Source organism: Nyctereutes procyonoides, unplaced genomic scaffold (assembly GCF_905146905.1).
Source record: "Nyctereutes procyonoides isolate TBG_1078 unplaced genomic scaffold, NYPRO_anot_genome, whole genome shotgun sequence".
NCBI classification, from domain to species: Eukaryota; Metazoa; Chordata; class Mammalia; order Carnivora; family Canidae; genus Nyctereutes; species Nyctereutes procyonoides.
In genome coordinates this window covers 26,058,857-26,072,701 of record NW_026575132.1, presented here as the reverse complement: position 1 = coordinate 26,072,701, position 13,845 = coordinate 26,058,857, and the positions used below count along the sequence as shown (strand labels likewise).

The window sequence follows — 13,845 nt, the reverse complement described above, 5'->3', positions numbered from 1 at the left end:
CTGGGAAGGTGGTGCCTGCTGAGACCACAGGCAGCCCGGGCCCTGGAGTGAGCGGAGGGGGAGGAGAGGGGAGGGGCAGAGCGAGGCTGCCTGGCTGTATTTAGCCACCCTGCTCATTCCCAAGCAGCCGGATCTGCCTTTTCTCTCTTTACAGTTTCGGGACCCTGACAAGAGCGAAGCCCCCTCGGTGGCGCCTCAACTCAAAGTGCTGGGGCCTCAGTCCCCGGGGGAGGATGGGAGCGGCACTACAATGCTGCCCCCGGGATGCCTGCCCTGAGCCACTCACTTCGACACATCCACCAGATGAGGTCCTGACGGCAAATGGCCCTTAGGATGCCCCCTGTTCTGACCAAACCAAGGTCCGCATGTGGCAATGTGCTGACAAGCCTCGAATATTGGAGCCAGGCCTGGCTATGCCCTGTGTTCTCTGGTGCTGAGAATCAGAGAGGGGTCAGGACCTTCGGTCTCCTTCCCAGAAACACCGCCTCCACCTGCGGGGGCCCAGAATCCTGCCTCTGCCTCCCCACTACTGCCATGGCAGGTTTGGCTCAGGACCCCCCGGGGGCCTTGGGGTGGCACCTACCTCTTCTCCTCCCGACTCTGAGTTGGCAGTTGTCCCTCAACCTCTCACCCCACCGGGCCAAGGGTCATGAAGCAGGGGCTGCTTCTAGTAACCCCCCACAACTAGCACCCATCTGGACTTGGACTGGGGCAGGGGCTTGGAGACCAGTAGAACAGGGAAGCTGTTGAGAAGAGGCCATATGTCCTTCTCTCCCCACCCCACCCCCGTGTTTTTTTTTTAAGATTTATTCATCTATTATTTTAGAGAGAGAGCTTGCATGCACACAATGGGGGGGCAGGCAGGAGAAGGAAAGAGAATCCCAAGCCGACTCCCCACCAAGTGCGGAGCCTGACGTGGGGCTCGACCCCACGACTCCGAGACCACAATCAGAGTGGACGCCCGGCCAACTGAGCCACCCAGGTGCCATCCTCTTCTCTCTCCTTTTATCACCCCCACAACACAAAGCCACATTCCCAAGCTATGACCTGTATTTCCCAGTGAAGGGGGGTGCAGGGGAGGGGGGTCCACCATTCAGGCTGGCTGTCTTGGGGAGGCAAGTCAGAATGGCATTTGGTAAACATGTGCCCGGGGCTTGGCCACCAGCTGATGCTGAGACCACAGGCATGGCCCTGAAGGCAAGAGCCCCCCCCCCACCATGGAGCCTGGTGACCTCCAAGGTCATCATAAGGCTGGATGGCGCTGGGGGCACTCACCTGCCTGGGAAGGGACATGACCTCCAGGGTCACCCGGAGGCTGGACAGCGCTGGGGGACTCACCTGGGGCACTCACCCGCCAGAGGAGGGAGGTGACCTCCAGGGTCACCCGGAGGCTGGACAGCGCTGGGGGACTCACCCACCCGGGGAGGGAGAGCAGAGTAGAGCGGGTTTGCAGGGAGCCTTGGAGACCCCTGGTGGTGATCAGGGGAACTGCACTCTGGGGCACCCAGGGGCATCCAGGGGCAAATCCAGGTCTTCAGGCCCCTCAGAGACTGGTCTCCAGCTCCCAGAACTTCTGGGGTTCCACACCAGGCTCTGGTGCCACCCCACTTTGTACAAGCCCCACCACCAAAACCATCTTTGTAGGCAGTCCCTGTATCTCAGCCCTGCTCCACCAACAGGCCTGACTCTTACTGTGGGAAAAACTGTGGGACCAGCCAGGAAGCAGGGAGAAGGTGCCCCCCAAACCTACCATGCACATATGCCCCCCATGTGAGTGCTGCCACACCACCCCAAAACATGCTGGCTCTGTCCACGTGTGTGGCCTTGGCCTTTCAACACTGTTCCCAGGTTAGATTTGCTTGATGAAAATACATGAGGGAGCCCTCAAGGTTAGAGGTTGGAGGAGAGAGGGAGGCCCTCCTTCCCCAGACCAGAGCATCTAGCTCAATACCCATCCCAACATTCCTGGAGACATTCTAAGGATAAATATAGTTCCAGCCATCAAATGAAAGACCTTCTACACCAGGGCTTCTCCACTGCCCACAACAGGACCACCTGGGAGCCCGTTTAAACCATAGCTTCTGGGCCTTACTCACTCTGACTCAAGAATTAGATTTCCTCGAACAGAGGTCAGGAAACTACATTTTTAAAAAGCAGTCCAGGTGATTCTTATGTGCATGAAAGTTTAGGGACCCCTGTGATCCTCTTGGTAGGACAACCCTAAGAGGTGAGTTCTGTCTCATTTGGTGGCTAAACTTCAGGGCTGGGGTCTGAACCTGAGGCCTGACTCCAGAGCTCATGTGCTTCCCACTGCACCACCTGGCCCCCCCGACCTCAGCAAGGTCCCTGACTCTAGGGCAGGGGTTCTCAAACGTTCCTGGTGTATAAGAATGGAGCTTGAACCACAGACTGCTGAGCCCCACCCCCAGAGTTTGTGATGGGCCGGGTATGTGAATGGGCATCTCTAACACATTCCCACGGTGATGCGGATGCTGCTGGTCTGGGGACCACACCTGGAAGACCGCTGTCCCGGGGACTTCTGTGCTCACCCAACCTCCACTCTCAGGCAGATCTTCATTAGCACCCTTTGCAGATGTGTGTCTCGCCCAGCCTCTGCAGGTCACCCAGGTTGTTTCGGGGGCTGGGAAAGCCCACAGATCTCTATCCTCCCACATCACGACCTCACACACAATCTTTGCAGGCCACACAGCCCCAGACTATCCAGGAAGGCCTCCAGGTATGGCTATAAGGGCTAAGAAGTGGCCAAAGCACAGTCATGATCTCAGGAGACTGCCGGCTGGTAGGGATGACAACCCCAACCCAGACAGGGCCAATCCAGACACCTCTAGAATAGTGAGCCCCTTATTCCTATAAGGGGGCAAGAGAAGGGCAGATGAGGGCCATGAGAGTGCAGAGAGCAGATTCCTTTGGGCTCAGGGAAGACAGAGTAACAGACGGAAAGGGTTGTATAGGAATTAAGAGTTTGGTTGAAGCAGGAAAAAGGGAAAAAGTGTTTCCAGAGGAGGAAACTGCATGAGCAAATATTCGGAGACAAAAAGAACATGCAGGGCAGCCCGGGTGGCTCAGTGGTTTGGCGCTGCCTTCGGCCCAGGGCGTGATCCCAGAGACCTGGGATCAAGTCCTGCATCAGGCTCCCTGCATAGAGCCTGCTTCTCCCTCTGCCTATGTCTCTGCTTCTCTCTGTGCATCTCTCATGAATAAATAAGTGGATTCTAAAAAAAAAAAAAAAAAAAGAAGAAAAAAAACATGCAGACAACTGTAGCTCAACCCACTGGCTACTGAACTGGGTAAAGCTGGAAGTGGGGCCTGGCAAAGCTGAAGCAGCACAGCCTCCCACAGCCTCAGCTGCCTCCAGACACCCTCAGGGCCAGCCTCAGGGCCAGACAGCGGAGGCCAGCTTCAGGAGTGTGGCCTTCACTCTGCAGGCCAATGGGAGCTCCTTGGGGCTTCTGGGGGGGTGGAGGGTGACACGCTGGAGTTGTGACAACCACACATACGTGGCCCGGCCATTCCCAACCCATCCTCCGCAGGCACTGTCTCGGCAGTTTCCTCCGCAGGTGATTCATTTAAACATCCGCTGTGACCATGCCACCATGGAAGGCAGTGAGGCCCAGGGCAAAGGTAGACAGGCCGGCCTATAGCTGGGAATGCACAGGTGCTGTCACGGGTACTGCCTCTTCCAGAGTAGAAGAGCAGGGCTAAGGTTTTGGGTTCAAGTGGACAGGCAAGCAGAGAGAAATTCCCACAGTCGGCCTGACCTAGCCCTACAAACCATTAATTCCCCACATGTGATTGCTTAGGGTTGCTCTGTGTTCCATAAAGCACTGGCACCCACAGTAGAGGAGGTCCCCATTCTTCTGACAGGCTGAGTGTGCTAACCCCCACTCTGGGGTAGCAGCCTCAGCAGATACCCCTCGGGGCCAACCTGCTTCCAGTGATCAGGAGTGGGGAGGGAGGGCTGAGTGTGGTCAACAGACCACGCTGCTTTTTCAGATGCCGCCCAAACCCCCTTCCGGGATGGGCAACGGGGTCATGTGGCATTCCACGATCCCCTCCATCGGCAGCTACTACCTTCACAGGGTTCGAATCTGTAACTCTACAGAAGCTGCGGCCAGGAGAAGGGGCCGGGGCAGACACTAGTGCCTTCCCTTTTAGACTCCTGACCCCTTACAACCAAACTCTTCTGTTATGACAGTATCAGTCATGTGGTGGGACCAGAATGGGCTTTGAAAAGCCATGTCGTCAGGCCCAAATGTCCTTAGCTACATCCTCATCCCCACAGAGCCACAGAGGGCATACAGACCCTCACCTCACAGATGAGAAAACTGTGGCCAGCTAAGAAAATGTGGAGAAGCCGAGGTCTCAGCTGGAAAATGCTAGAGCCTTGGGCTCAAATATACAAGACCTGTGCCTTGAGGGAGGACTGGAGGCATTAGGATGGAGCCCCCAAATCCCCCTTCCTCCTGACCAGCCTCCTGTCAGAGCTCGAGGCGGAGGTGAGCCAAATGATGCAGGGAAACAAAGGAGGACCACAGCCATGGTGGAGTGGGGAGTCAAGAGAGAAAGGAGAGAAACCCGCCCATCAGGCCCACCCACAGAGGGCATCAGCAGTCTCTGCCTCCCTCCCCACTCCCCAAGGCATGAGCACAATTCTCCCTTAACCCTGAACCTCTTCGGAGTAGCAGGGAAGGGGGTAGTAAGGAGTGTAGGCCTGGGAGATCCAGGGGCAGGGCTTCAAACCATAATCAGCCCCCAATTGGCCCTCTGCTCCTAGAGCTGAGCACCCGCACAGAGCAGGCACTAGCCACCTGAGATGATGTACCTGGGGATTAAAATGGAGAAGAAAAACCCAGTTCCTTGGTGGCACTAGCCACATTTCAAGAGCTCAACAGCCACACATGGCTCATGGCCATCCTACTGGATGGTGCACGTGTGGAACGCTTCCCTCATCACAGAAAGTTCTACGGGTCAGCATTTCTCTAGAACAGTTTGCTAAAGCTTTCCAAGGCTCAGCTCCCTCATGCGTAATGTGGGCATCATAACAGAACCTACCACAAGAGTTAATACAGGGCTTGGTATGCAGGAAGCGCTCAGGAGATGCTAACTACTCATGTTCTGTTCATCTGTCACCCTAAACCTATTTGCTTCACAAGTAAGCATTTCCATCACCCCAATCACCTGTTGCTTACAATATTCCTAGGCAGACTACAGGCGCTCAATAAAGGCTCCTGGCCTTGACCTAGCTCTAGGTCACCTTGTTCTCTATGTTTTTGTCTTCTTATCTGTAAAATGAGAATATCACCGCCTATCACATCCCTCTCCAAGGGATACATATGGGGTGATGTAGCCCAAATAAGAGAAGAGGCGTGAAAGGACACTCTCAGAGAGATGTAGCACTTGGTACCCAGTTGGCACTCAATAAGTGCTTGTGTGACAGAGGTGGGCAGCTTAGCTTCAGGTAAGCATACTTCTCACACTCCCCAGCCACCCGCCCCAATACACACACACACACACACACACACACACACACACACACACTTTGGGAGTACAACCGTGGTCTCAGGAAGGGTACTCTGTGGGCTGGCTGGGAGCAGGTGAGAATCAGACCCTGCCCCTCAAACCACAGGGCCTGAGCAACTAGTTGTCTGGTTACTCATTCCCTATTCCCGCCGTTCCCAACCAGGAACTGAGATATGTGGGCTCTCCAAAGCAGGCCCTTTTGGGGTGGGCACCCCACAAGGGCACTGCGCAGCCAGCCCTGGCTGCCAGGGTCCTAGGGTGGGGGGTTAAGGAACAAGAGAGGGAGGAGGTTCCAGGAGGCCTATTCCTATCAGACACTCCTCACTCCCTCCCTCAGCTGGCTCCCCCGCCACCCTGCCTGCACCCCACCTGCAGCCACACTGCCTGACACGCTTTCTCACTCCACACACAGCCCAGGCCTGAGACCCCCCGCCCTTGCCAAATGTCTGTGCCACCCCCACCCCAGTTCCACCCACGCTGCTGCTCTCCAGGTCCACTGGCCTCCGTCCAACCACTCTGGACCAAACAGTGCCTTGTAGGGGAAGAAAGTCTGCTTCCACCAAGGGAGCCCTGGGGCCGAGTCAGCATGACTTATGGGGGCTGTTCTCTGGGGGCAAAGCCCAGTGCCACTGACTAATGCGATGAAGCCTTTCCAGCTCCCCAGGGTGGGGTGTGGGGAGGGGGTCACGGCCATGCCATGATGGACTGAGGAACCCAGAGGCTGGGAAACAGAGGAGCGGGGGCTGCAGGCCTGGCAAGGGCAGCAGAGGAGTCCCCAATGCACAGTCTGAAAAATGGGCAGAAAAGGAAAAGGCAGCATTCTGGGGCCTCGTGGAAACCCGCACACAGCAGCACCCCTTAAGTACGCTAGCAGCTAACATTCATCTACAGCTTGACAGTTTAGAAAGCTCATTCACACATTGGCTTTTGACCGTGAGGATGGGAGAACTCTCCGGCTTACAAACGAGGAAACTGAACGGCAGGGAGGTTCAGAACGAGGAACACAGAGCTCCCAGTCAAGTGCTGACAGCTGCCTTGCCCCAAGCCTCCTTCCCAACCTTAAAAGGCTCCCAAATGGCCACAGGCCAGTATCAGGGCACCCCCCTGTACCCCTTGCCAAATCTCAGCCTAAGCCAGGTATTGACCAGAGTTCTGGAGCCAGCCCCAGGCCCCCTGAGGAGAGCTGGGAGCTGAGTCACAAGCCAGATCCCAGAGGTGATGGAAGGACGGAAGCACGACATTGGAGGGATGGCATGATTCAGCGTGCTGGGAGGGGCGAGGAGGAGAAAGACTAAAACGCAGGCTCCTGGGAAGGGTAGGTGAGCTAGGGAAGATGAAGGCCGGCTGTTCTGCAAAGCTGGAGGGGTGCAAAGAAAAGGATCGAATGCAGGGCTGGGCTCAGGGCACATGCCACCAAAACCACCCTTATCGTGAAGGCACACAAGTCCCAGACCCACAGCAAGACAGGCTCTGTAACCTGTCTCCTATCGTGTCCAAGGAAAGGGATGGAACAGCGGAACAGCGGGTGCCGAACCCCCCCCAGGACCCCCCAGGCACGCCCAGCCCCTCCTGCTGCCTCTCTACTTCCCAAAGTCCTTCCAGGTCCTGCGCCCCTCAATCTGGCACCCCGTAACACTGACGCACTGCTTGAGGCTCCTCTGCCCTGCACTGTCCTCCACCCTGGGTCCTCTGATCCAGCTTGATGACCCGAGGCTAACAGCCTTGAGGGTTGAGTCTGTGTCTTTTCCTTCCGAACCCCCACCCCCACCCCACCCATCCTCCCCTCCCCCACCTCTTGCTGCCCAGGATCAGCACACTCTCAGGCCCAGCAACCTGAATGGGTAGAACTGGCCATGCACACTGACACCGGTCCAGCCCTGCCCTGGACCTGAAAGAAACTGGGCTTACACCCAAAGGAAGTAGTCCAACACCACCAAGTGAGGGCTTTCGTAAAAATAGAAAAGGTGGCCTCAGCCACAGCCATCTCCAGAGAGGTGCTCTCGGCTACCCTCTCTTGAGGGCTTTGGGTTCAACAGAAGGAGCAAGGGAGTGGGGAAGGGCTGTGGCACTTAAATGCATCCTTTTTACTCAGGGGAGGGGTACTGTTCTAGAAGAAATGACCTCGGAAGCCTCCTGATGGCTTTGAGCTGGGAGATACTTTTTCTCCAAGACTCACGGATAATTTGCTTTCCCCACAGGATCATTTTCAGGGAAATGCCAGGGGAGGATGGCATTTAGAGGATACATAAAGACAAATCTCAGTGACTTCATGAATTGGCCAGCCTGGTGTGTGTGTGTGTGCCTTTGGGAATCTGGCCCCCGCTGCTCTGAGGCCAGGCCACTGAGAATGCTTCCACTGAGAGTCAACCTGTGAGAACAGACTGTGCACACTGGTCTAGAGTGGGGTCACTGCTCATCCCACCCGGGGCCCCGGGCCCACAAGCTCCCTACCAGGTCTCACGGCCAGCGCGGCAGCACAGCTGGCCTGACCCAGCTCGTTGGTGGCGGTGGCTGTGTAGCTCCCGGCATCGGCCGCCCGGGCCTCCCGGAGCAGCAGGGTATGCCGCTCACCTTCAGCCCGGATGAGAAGGCGCCCATCACTGCGCAGGGCAGACCCATCCTTCTGCCAGGACACTGTGGGAAAGGAGCGGTGTGACTGGTTGCCACGTCCATGGTCGCCCACTGGGGCAAATCCCCCTTCATCCCACACAGAGCCCAAACCACCCCACTCCCCATCCTAGGGAATCCTGAGGATGCCCCCCTCATTCACAGAAGCCTAGGCCTACCCTCCCCACTCCCAGGGGATTCTGGGAACGCTCTCCTAACACACACACACACAGGAGTGAGGCCAGCCCCAAGGAGCAGATGTCCCTCCTCCCCTACCCCTTCTTCTGAGGACTGAGGGGGACCTCCCCCTCTCTGTCTCAACCTTAGCCTGGCCCAGCCCTGGAGCTCACCTTGGGGTGGGGGATTGGCAGTGATGATACACTTGAGCAGCACATCTGCCCCCAGGGCCACCACCACATTCTGCAGAGGGATCTCAAACACAGGAGCCTCAAGGGGCTCTTCTCCGGCGGACACATACGAGTCATCTGAGGACTCTGCCAGAGACATGAGTGACAGGGTAAGGGGGGGCATGGTCCCTGTGGGGATGACTCAGGGGGAGAGGGGATGATGGCATCCTTGTATCTTAGAATGCCAAACCCAGAGAGAAGGGCTTCCAGAAGGTGCGGGTTGGGGAACAAAGGGTCTCTCTCCCAAATATCCTGAGACAGGGTTCTTGGACAGAAGGGGAGGGGGCGGTTCTCAAACAGGACAGGGCAGCCAGCACTCTGCATTCGCTTGGCTTCTCAACTTCAGTCACAGTCACCATGGTTTCTGGAGGAAGGCGGGGACTGTGTCGTGCGAGTCTTTATATAAACCAGTCTCTGGGGCTGGTAGATCAGGCCCTGTTCTACGCAAGTGCTCTTTGCAGCAGCACAAGAAGTTACCAGCTTCCAAACAGGCAGGACCAGCTAACAGCAACCCGAGCCCTAAGCAGTAATACTGCTGTCACAGGGCAACATGTGGTAAATTGTCAAATTAGTAATGCCGCTGGATTCAAAAGAGGGAGCAGCAGGTGGGTCCAGTAGCCTCTGAGAGGCCTCCGGAATCAGCTTTGATTCCGTCCATCCACCAAACAGTAGGGCCGCACCGACTGCACGCCCAGCTCCGTGTGAGTAGCAGGGATGCGAGACACAAGCAGTGCTCTCCGCTTACAGGAAGCTTGTACACACAAAGGTATCACACGCTTCCAGTGCAGTGCATCCCTCTGGGTACTTCCCAACTGACATTCTATACGCTAGACAAGGTATGGTCTGGTAGTAGTCAGAAAAACAGTGAGAATCCCAATTATGCTGTTTTTCTAGCTCCATAACCTTGGACAAATTAGATAACCTCTCTGCGCCTCTGTTTTGTTATCTGTAAGATGGAGCTGATAAATCGCACCCAACCTCTTGCAGAGCTGGCATACAAATTAAAATAAAACAACACCCCTGAGCGCCCAGCTCACACGGCGCCTGTGTCGTGGTATGCAATCATGTGGCTGATAGGATGATGGAGAGGTACCTAATTATCTTTAGAAACCTTGAGACAGGGGAACCCTGGGTGGCGCAGCGGTTTAGCGCCTGCCTTTGGCCCAGGGCACGATCCTGGAGACCGGGGATCGAATCCCACATCGGGCTCCCGGTGCATGGAGCCTGCTTCTCCCTCTGCCTGTGTCTCTGCCTCTCTCTGTGTGTGTGACTATCATAAATAAATAAAAATTTAAAAAAAAAAAAAGAAACCTTGAGACAGTAATCCTTAAATGAGAAATAGAGTGATTTCAAAAAAGAAAAGTCGAAATGGGTGGTAAGCACAAAGAGAGAGACCCCCCGACAAGGCGTGCTGGGAGCAGCGAGCGGAGGCATCCGGCCTGGGGGAGAGCAAACCAAGGATGGCTTCCTCGGCCATCGTCCAGGAGTGGACCCCTCCCTATATGATGTTCAGGGTGGGCAGACTTAGGAGCAGGGGCATTGTGGCAGTTGGCCACCATCCAGAGGAAGACTAGGAGGTGACACAGGCTGGCATGTGCCCAGTCAGCTCAGCCATACAAGGATTCAAGGACGGGAGAGAGAAGCTAGCTGAGAGACTGGGTCCGATCTTGGTGGCCATGGGTGGGCCAGGGGATAGAAGTGGGATGGGGACTGACTTGGCTGGACCAAAGCTCGCCTCTGGGCAGGACCAAGCATTATTTATTGAGGTGGTTTTCCATCTCTTCCCCCACAGAGGGGTGGGGTCCCCACCAATGCCTCCCACCACAGCTAAATCCCTGACCCAGCAGCCCAGTGGACCCAGGGCACCTACGGCAGGCATCCGGGCACCTTCCTTGGCTCACATCTCAGCTCCACTCAGCCTCCACCATAACCCACGCTGCCTCACCAGCAGAGGGTTCTAGCACAAGGGCCTTCACAATCCTTCACTCAAACTGGAAACTGGGTCTGTGCCTTCCCTGTGACTCCGCAGCCCGCACCTGCCCGGCAGCTGCCCCCCGCCCCCGGCGAGCTCCCTCCCACCCCGGTCTCAGCACCTTCTCGGCCCTCCCCGAGGCCTTACCGAGCTCAGGAGAGGTGGGCCGGGCCCGACGACCTCTGCCCTGGCCGCGGGCACCTCGGCGGTCCCAGGCCCCCCAGGGACCGTCCTCCTCGGGCCCTCTGCGCAGCCTCTTCTCAGCCTCAGGCCCCGCCCTGTTCTTCTCCAAGGCCTGAGGCACAGCAGCGCCCTCCGGGCCGGGCGTGGCCCAGGGCAGAAAGCGCACGGCCTGCGCCGGGGGCTCCCGCTTCCGCCCCGGGGGTGCTCTCGTCCTGGCCTCGGGGGGCTCGGGGGCGGCGGGGGGCGGCACGGGGCTCCGGCACTCCTGGATGGCTCTGCCGCGGGTCAGCGGGAACTGGTCCCGGCGCCTAACCTCCTGCTGCGGGCCTTCCCCCGGCTCCGTCCTGCCCGCCGGGCCGCGGCTCCTGGGCCTGGGCGGCTCGTCCCCGGGCTTCCCCGCGGCGCTCGGAGGGGGCGGCGGGGCGGCGGCGGCGGCGGGGCTGTCGGCCCGAGGGCTCTTGGGGGTGGGGGGCCGGGAGAAGAGCGGGGGCTCGCCGGGCTCCCGAGGGGACGGGGCGCGCTGCAGCGTGGCGCGCAGGGACTCGTGCGAGCGCACCAGCTCGTCCCGCGACGCGGAGCGGCGGATGCGGCCCAGCTCCTGGGCGAAGCGCAGCTCCAGGTCGGAGGCGGGGCTGCGCTGCCGCGTGCGCTCGTCCAGCGAGGCGGCCTTCTGCTGGAACAGGCGGCGCCGCTCGGCCACGCTGCCGCTGCCGCTGCCGGGGGCCCGCAGCTCCTCCTGCGAGGCCCCGGGGGTGCCCCAGGGCGCCCCGCGCTCGGACTTGGGCTGCTCCAGCGAGCGGGCCTTGCGCAGCGGCACCCATGGCCGCAGGGGCGCCGGCGGCGAGTCGCTGCGCTCCAGGCTGCGCCGTCGCTCCTCGAAGAACTGCAGCTTGTCCAGGATGCGGGAGCCGGCGCGCACCAGCCTGGGCGAGCGGCCCGGCGCAGACAGGCGGCCCGACGCCTCGCTCAGGGGCGTCTGCGGTCGGGACTCGGCCGTGCCCGCCGGCGACGGCCCCGACGGCTTGGACTTCTTCCCTCGCTTCTCCTCGGCGTCGTCGGGGGGCGCGGGCTCCTGAGGGCGCCGGTGGGGCGACGTGGGGGTGGCCGGGGGCTGGGCGCTGGGCCCTGGCGGAGGCCGCTTACCCACCCGGGGGGACGGCGGGGGCAGCAGCGCGGACTTGGAGGGGGGAGGGAGGGCGGGGCGCCGCGGGGCTTCGCTGGCCGGCTGAGGCTGAAGGTCGGGCTCCTCCCTGTGCAAGCCGCTCTGGGGGACGCTGCTGCAGAACCAAGACGGAAGAGGGGTGGAGGATTTAGGGGTCTCCCCTCCTAGACCTTCAGCTCAGTGATAGGAATTGGAGGGTGGGGCATGCTGGGAAGGCTTGGAGGTGACACGGGTCAGGCCCTCTGCCCCCTCCCGCCCGGGAGGAAGGAACAGCCAGAGCAGGTGCTGGGGAGAGGCTGGCAGCGCTGGCACCAGAAGACTGGGCTGGTGGCGGGGCCCGGGTACACACTCAGCCGCCCCCCCAACCCCACCCCGGGGCTCTGGCCAGCCCCCTCCCCCCAGCCCCGGAAGCTGGGAAACAGCAGAAACAGAACGGAGCGGGGAGAAAAGAATGAGCTTAGGACCCAAAGGATGAAGTGGTGAGGAGAGGCAGGAGGGTTGGATGGGGAGGGGCCCTCTCAGGAATGCAGCCTCCCACTCATTCCTGCCCCCAGCTGGCCCCCACAGCCCTGCCCATCCTCAGCAGGACACAGCCCTTTCCCAGTGGCCCCTAGAAGAACAGGCACCAGCCTCCTGGGCACAATGCCTCTATCTCAGGGACTACCTGGCACCTGGGCTGCCTCACCAGACCTGAGCCCCTCACCAGCTGCTGACATTAACAGCAGGTGGCACCTGAGGTCCCTGGGTGGAAGACTAGAACTGCCAGGGTCCCCTTCCCTTTGATCAGTCCCCCCACGATAGGCCTTTGACTTTGTCCTGACTCTGGGAAAATAAGATACCTTGAGTCTTTTGAAACTACCCTCCCCCTGCCTCCACCCACCCCCCAGCACAGAAGCTCCCCAAAGGGGTATGCTCAGAAATAACTCCACTCAGAAATAACTACTGCGTGGGCCTGAAGAGGGGGGGTGGCAGAAGAGGAAGAGGGAGGGAGCTGGTCAGCTCAGAGTACCCCTCCCACCCACAGAGCTTCGCTGCCCAAGAGCTGAGCCTCAGTTTCCCCCATCTGGACTCTTGGGGGACACATCAAACAGAACGACGAGCAAGGAAAGGAACCCGAAATATTAACACCATGCCTGACACATTAGAGAGAGCTTAATAAAAACTCAGGAAATGGCTCACTGAATCCTTACTGGGGGCCAGGACTGTACAAAAGGGTTAAAATGCATTCACGCTTGTAACCCTCACAACAACACAACCGACAACCCTCAGGACAACCCTCTGAGCTAAGAGCTGTTACTGCCTCCATTTATAGATGAAGACACTGAGGCATAAGAGGTACAGTGCCTCACCAAGGTGACATAGCTAGGAAATGGCTGGTGCCAGGATTGGAACCAAGGCAGTCTGACTCCTGAGCCCTATTCCCTCCAAATGTCTAGGATTCTGAGGGCACAGAACGGACACGAAATAGGGTACTGGCCACAGCAGAAGTTCTAGGGGTGCCTGAGGGGAAGGCTGTCTCAGACTACCTGGGCCAGCCACCCCCACTGCAGACCCCTTCTCTGACCAGGGGCGGAGGGGTGAGGGGTAGAATGGCAATCCATGGTGCCTGGTGCCCGAGGGAACAGAGCCTCTGCCTGCCACCTCCGGGGAGCCAGAGTCTACTCTGGGGGAGGGACAGCAGAGTCCCCAAGGGGAGGGATGGCCTCTGGGAACTGGGTAAGGCTGGGAGAGAAATTGGGGACAGCAGAGGAGGCCTCTCTCCGGCAGTTCTGAGCTCTAGGCCAGCCTCTGTACCATAGACATCGCTAAGGAAATGGGTTCCTCAGAAGTTGCCATAGCAACTCCAGGCTCAGGCTGAGGCCTGGCAAAGGAAGGCAGGGAAGGAAAAGGCAAGTCCAGGGCTGGGGAGCGCCGGTTCATGCCAACCAGATAAAGCAAGGGAGCCGCCCCTGCCCCAGACCTCTCCCCTGCCT

The 13,845-nt window shown here is 58.8% G+C and overlaps 1 protein-coding gene across 1 annotated transcript in view; it reads right to left on the bottom strand.

Moving 5' to 3' along the window:
* The window catches only part of SPEG (striated muscle enriched protein kinase), a 57,402-nt gene that overhangs the window by 32,120 nt on the left and 11,437 nt on the right, over window positions 1-13,845 (bottom strand). Inside the window, 3 exon segments of the mRNA XM_055345041.1 lie at window positions 7,993-8,175; window positions 8,499-8,642; window positions 10,675-11,987. Coding sequence (XP_055201016.1) covers window positions 7,993-8,175; window positions 8,499-8,642; window positions 10,675-11,987 — 1,640 coding nt within the window.